Source organism: Hyperoodon ampullatus (assembly GCF_949752795.1).
Source record: "Hyperoodon ampullatus genome assembly, chromosome: 1".
NCBI lineage: Eukaryota > Metazoa > Chordata > Mammalia > Artiodactyla > Ziphiidae > Hyperoodon > Hyperoodon ampullatus.
In genome coordinates, this window is record NC_136914.1 from 217,155,351 (window position 1) to 217,161,796 (window position 6,446).

The 6,446-nt window shown below is 44.4% G+C and overlaps 1 protein-coding gene across 2 annotated transcripts in view; it reads right to left on the minus strand.

Annotated features, from left to right (window-relative positions):
- Positions 1-3,189, minus strand: part of CACUL1 (CDK2 associated cullin domain 1) — a gene marked incomplete at both ends in the record, with an annotated part of 61,770 nt that extends 58,581 nt beyond the window's left edge. For both annotated transcript variants that reach the window (XM_079705966.1, XM_079705965.1), the window contains one exon: positions 2,829-3,189. In XM_079705966.1, coding sequence (XP_079562092.1) covers positions 2,829-3,189 — 361 coding nt within the window. The remainder of the gene's footprint in view (positions 1-2,828) is intronic.
- Positions 3,190-6,446: the final 3,257 nt, after the last annotated feature.

Genomic DNA, 6,446 nt, shown 5'->3' on the forward strand with positions numbered 1-6,446 from the left:
CTTATCATGTTAAACAGTAACAATGACAGAAAGCATCCTTATCTTGTTACTGATCTTTTTATTTTTTTTTTTGCCATGCCACATGCAGGATTAGTTCCCCAACCAGGGTTTGAACCCGTGCCCACTGCAGTGGTAGCGCTTAGTCTTAACCACTGGACCACCATGGAAGTCCCTTGTTACTGACCTTAAAGTAAATGTATCTGAAATTTCTCTGTTAAGTATTATTATTTGCTGTAGGTTTTTGGTAATGACCATCATTTAGTTATCCTGCGTTCCAAGCTTGCCAAGAGTTTTTATCATATATGGGTGCTGGATCTTATCAAATAATTTTATGGTATCGAAATAATGATGACTTCTCTCCTTTAGTCTATTTTTTTTTAAACTTTTTAATATGGGAATTTTCAAGTACATATACAAAAGTAGAGAGAATGATGAACCCACATACTCTCCTTTAGTCTATTAATAAGATAAATTACATTAACAGATAAATAGATGTTGAACCACACTTACATTACTAAAATAAACTCTACGGATCAAGATTCTTTTAACACATTGTTGGGTTTGAAGAGCTAGTATTTTGTGTAGGATTTTTACATTTATGCTAATAACTGAAAACAGATGTATAACTTTCTCATATTAACTTTACCTAGTTTTAGAATCAAGGTTTCACTAACTTCATATAATGAGCTTGGCATCTCTCTCTCTCTTTTTCCTACTTCCCAGAACAACTTTGAAAAAGGAATTGTTATTTAAAAGCTCACTGCACCTCAATTATAAGATTATCTTCATCCAGAGTTTTTGAAAGGGGACGTTTTACTATTTCAGTTTTTAGATATTTATTAGTCAGCTCGGGCTTCCCTGGTGGCTCAGTGGCTAAGAATCCGCCTGCCAATGCAGGGGGCACGGGTTCGAACCCTGGTCCGGGAAGATCCCACATGCCGTGGAGCAACTAAGCCCATGCGCCACAACAACTGAGCCTGAGCTCTAGAGCCCGCAAGCCACAACTACTGAGCCCGTGTGCCACAAGTACTGAAGCCCGCGCGCCAAGAGCCTGTGCTCTTTAACAAGAGAACCCACCGCAATGAGAAGCCCGCACACCGCGACGAAGAGTAGCCCCCGCTCGCCGCAAATAGAGAAAAGCCCACACACAGCAACAAAGACCCAACGCAGCCAAAAATAAAAATAAATAAAATAAATTAAAAAAAATATTTATTAGCTCAAGCTATCTACTTCTTCTGTTACCAACTTTCATAGTTTGTAGTTTTCTAAGAATTTACACATTTCCTCTAGGCTTTCAAATTTATAAACCCATAGCAATTCATAAAACTCTTCTTCTAAACACCTCATGTTTGTACCTATTTCCCATTATTGTATTTGCGTTTAAAAAATCGGAGGTCCGTTTAGCTTATTAATTTCAAAAAACAATCTTTTGGTTTGGCAAATCTTTCTTTTGTTCCTAATTTCACTAATTTTTGCTCTTAGCTGTATGCTGTTTTTTGAACTCTTAAAATGAACTTGGTTGAAACACTAAAGCAAGCTTCCTTCAGCATTTAGATAAGTCACCCTGCCACTGTGTCCCAGCTCTGGTTTCACTGCATAGACTTCAACACACAAATTATACAATATAAACATTATTTTCATGTACACATAATACGGAAAAAATCGTAGACATATCTTACCAACCATACCTACATATGAACGTCTCTGACTAAAGCAGTATCTTGAAGGCAAATAAATAAGGTTATGTGCTTGTTCCAAAAAAAAAAAAAAAATGTGTAAAGCTATGACTATACATCTGAACCAAGGCAGATATTTTCTCTGCACAGCTAATTGGACAATTACTGGTACAGCTTGATAAAATTAGCAACTAGAAATGAAATCTCCAGTTGCTTTACCAGATGCCATTCAAAACTTGCAGTTATTAATAGGAGAGAAAAATCTCGCTGTGATGGTCAATTTCCACCATCAACAGCCCCCAAAAACACCACTTAAAGCAAACGCACTTTTCTTCCTAGCTGTGGAAGCATACATCCCTGGTTGGAGTTAGTTTCGGTTACAAAACAGATTTGGGTCTTAAATCTTTCTGCCTGCAGTTGAGCGTTAGGGCAGATCACTAACATAAAAGTTCAACATTGAACAGAATCTTAGATTTGGACACATACCGAATGGCTTATTCTTATGAGTGCAGACTTTGAAAAAGTAATTTTGTACATTATTAGCTTCAAAACGGATGTCGCAGCTCCCACTGCGCTGTTACTCAAGAAGCAACTCATACATTTCCCTATCGGGATGCAGAAGGCGTGCACTGGAGAAGGGAAAGAACGAAGCGTAGATATAGGTCAACTTTCTAATTCCTGACTTGTTTAACGCAGACTGGCTAAAAGCACAGAAACACAAGGGGCCAGATTTCTCTTTCCCCTGGTTGCAAAAAAAAAAAAAAAACCTGAAGGCCTCTCCCTAACGAAACTCGGACAGCCTTATTTTCCCTTCACGTTTGAGGGTGAAACTTAAGGGGGAACGGAGAAGAAAAGAGCTTCCTGATGCTGAGAGATAGCCAGTCGTGATACGGCTCGCGTTTGTAGGAGAACTTGGGGCTGTGTGCGTAACCAGGCTGCTCTTTTAGGCCAGGTAATACAAGAAGCCAGGGCCGCTCCGGCGCCGGCCGCGGACACCAAACGATGGGGGTGGGGGGGGAGGGGGGGGGGAGGGGGGGAGGGGAGGAGAGACCCAGGCCTGAAACAAAGGAAGCGGGATGGCCGAGAGGGAAGGATTCGGCGTCCGGGTGGGGAGGAGAAAAGCCAAGGCTGCAGACGAAAGGCTGGACTCACAGAACTTGGAGGTGGAGGTGTTGATGTTGATGCTGGAGCTGGGGGTGGCGGCGGGGGCCGCCTTGGCCACGGCGGCAGCCGCGTCGCAGCTCTTCAACATCATGATCACCCCATTCGGCTCCGGCGGTGGCCCCAACGGGAGCCCCTCCTTGGGGCCTTTCCTGTCCACGGAGACCGCAGGCATCGCCAGCAGCTGACCCCCCGGAGGCTCTCGGGCAGGGGCTGGGATCGAAGAGGGGGGCGGAGGGGGTGGGGGGGGCTGCCGGAAGCCGTCCACGGCGGCCTCCCAGTTGTTGTGGTTCTGGTCGTCCATCATCGCCTCGTAGCTGCCCCCCTCCTCCTCTTCCATGCTTTCCTCCATCCTGCAGGCCCCCAGCACCCGCCCGCCTCACAGGCACCTGCCGCCCGTCTCAACCCCGGGCCGGGGGGCACCGCAGCCTCCTCGAGCTCACATCGCCGAGGGCCGGAACGGGCGCGGCGGGGAGGGCAGCGGCGCACCGGGTCTCTCAATCTCCCCCGGCCGACTCGTAGAGACAGGGCTGACGGCGGTGGGCGCTCCCGGGCTCCAGTCAGGGAGAGGCAGCCGTAAAGCAGCAGCGCCCCTCACGACATTTTACAGCAGCTTCCAACAGGCAGTTGCAAAGGGCAGCTGGGGGAGCGGCCAGGAGGGCACGTGGTGCGAGGAACCAGCCGCGAGAAAGCTAAGCGAAAAGGGGCGGGAGCTGTGAGCCACCCCGACGCAGTACAGCAGAGGTTCGCCCCGCCTCGACTGGTCCCATGCGGAGAGGAACTGGGCAACCAGTCCGGAGGAGCATTCGTCGGCTCCGCCCCCGGCCCGGCCTCACATGATAAGGGAGTTTGGCTGCGCAAGCGCGTTCAGAGTTTGGTTACCAGGACTACGGGGAGATGAGCGGGCGAGTAAGACGCGCTTAAAGCCTGGCCCTGGGTTGGTGTGCCCCAGGCTCCCCGTCTCACCGGTGTTTTTCTTCCGCTCGCCCGATTTACAGGGTTTCGCACTGCAGCGGGCCTTGCAGCCCCAGCTTTTGCTTGACCACGGAGCTAGGGGGCCAGTAGAAGCTCCGCTTCGCCATTATAAACGGGTGGGAGTGCCCAGGGCGACCCTTGGCAGGATTGCTCGTGAGCCTCAGCCCACACGACCCAAACCCTCAAAATCGAGGAAAACAACCGAGACAGCAGAGTGGCTTAAAAAATAAATGTGTTTGAGCTATTCAAGAACTTTTTAAAAGTTCCTTAACTCCTCCGTACACAGGCCAGAAATTTTAAACTTAAAAATGCCACTCTCCGTATGCTGTTTCACAAGTCTAACCACAAATTTGGGATTATGTACATTAAAATATTTATTTTGGCTTCCAGAAACAGAAATCTCAAGTAAAAAATTGCTTAAAAGTCAAGGCTGTTCCTTGGCTAACATACTGATAAGGTCTAAGAAGGGCAAAGGTGAGGCGTGGTTCAGTCAGGTCTCCAGCTCTGTTCTCTGCTTTGTTATTTGACCTGATCTCCTCTTTTGCAAGCTTCATCCTTAGGCTGCCAACATATTTGGACAACAATGTCCAGAAGAAGAGACCCATGACTTCTGGTAGACATCTATTGTGAGCAAGCAAGTTCTTTCACAGAAGTCCTCAGCATACTTCTTTTCCAATGTCTCATTGACTCATTCCTGAACCAATCTACATGGCATTTATGCCTGAATTCCAGAGCCATTTACTGGAAAGGATATGGATTTATTCCTGGAAAATGAGGCCCACTCAGAGTGGGATGCAAGAATAAAATCTGGGGTCAAGTAAGGAGGTTGAAATGGGTGCAATGCCCATTATAGGCCCAAGTACCTAAGCCCCAAAGCCTATCCATTACATTACCTCATCCCAACCACTCGACTCCCTCCCCCTCATAAATATCTCCCTAATAAATATATGTATGCAAAATTGTGTATGTTCTGATCAGAATCAAGAAATACAATTACAAAATAAATATGTAGCTAATTATCTAAAATAGTTAAAATGGGGGTGGAGGTCGTGGCACAGAGATTTTGTCACTAAGAATTAGTCTTTGTTTATTATGGCTTTAAATACCTTTATGTCGCCTTTCCCACAGAATATTTCATTACAGTTGTTAACATTTTTGAATGAATAAATTCATGAGTACCTTAAATCTACTTGAAATCTTATTTTATATCAATAGTCCTTTTTTCTTTAGTCAACTCTTAAAACATCATCTGTATGATGAGAGATACATTTTTCCTAAGAGAAAGCAAACTTATTATTGCCATTTTTACATCTTTTCATCCTAATTCTTGCATTGTTAGAAAGAAATGAAATTGCTCAGAGGTGAGCAGGAAGAGGAAAGAAGAGATGAGAAATTATATGAAAAAATCCACAGACCGTACATGCTTCCTCTAAGTGGTCAAGTCTGAACTCATTGAATCAGACAAGCTGTGGTAGACAACATACAGACCTATAGATGATGTTTTAATTTTAATTATTTTAATTTCTATTTCATTTTAAATTTACTATTAATTTCATGAAGGCATTAGCACAGAAAAATTTAAAACACAACTTCGATGGAGACAGATAAACTATATTAGGATAAAGAAGAATGAATACTTTTTTTATAATCTCCCTAGGAGATTACAATACAGCATTTGACAAAGAAATGACTTGTGAATGCATAAGGCAATTGGAAGTCTAAAGGCAAAGCTATTGGAATGATCTCAGTTAGAAAGTAAGAGGATTAGAGATATGTAAATAACTCAAGCCTCAATAGCTGCACACTGAGATTACTGCTTACAGTGAAGATGTGTAGCCACTCGGGGGAGTATTCTTTATTCGATATTTCTTTCCACGTTGGATTTTGTTCCTTCCTTTTATATCTTAGCATCTGAATCCAAATTCCATCCTAGCAGGGGAACAAAAATAATGATGCAGATTCTTTCTGTAAACCTGATGAATCTAGGAGCTGAAGGAAAGGACGTCAGGCTGAAGGAGGCTGTAGGATAAAAGCTTTCCCTACCAGCACCCTGTTGCTGGCCTATTCCTTTCACTCAGTCATTCACAGATATTTCTGTGTTCAGGCACTGTGCTGGGGCTACAAGAGTAAACAGACAAAAAGGGTTTCTGCCCCTCATGGAGTTTCCAGTGCTCTGAAGTGTCCAGATTTAACAGTTAACCACAGGAACCAAAGCCTGACAAGCACAATAAAGGAAAATATTGATACCAGGTGCTATGAGAGGGCATAACAGAGAAAGTTATTTTACTTTGGGTGATCAAGGAGAATCGTCCTGAAAAAAGTGTACTTCTGCCAAGATAAAAGGATGGGTAGAAGTTAGTCAACAAGTTAGGGAGAGAACTTTCCAGGCAGAAAGCGTCTGACATCATCTAGGAACTGAAAGAAAGGTAATGAGACTCTAGTGGCGTGAAGGAGAGCGAAAGGGATAAGGCATATGGAGGAAAGGTAGGAAATAGCCACGTTATGGGTACTCTTGTAAGTCCTGTTGAGGATTCTGTGTTTCTGTGTGAATGGAAAAGAGGTAAGGAAGTGCTGTAAGATGTAACTTACATTTTATAGGAGCATCTCACTGCCCTGAGGGGAGTGGCCTATAGG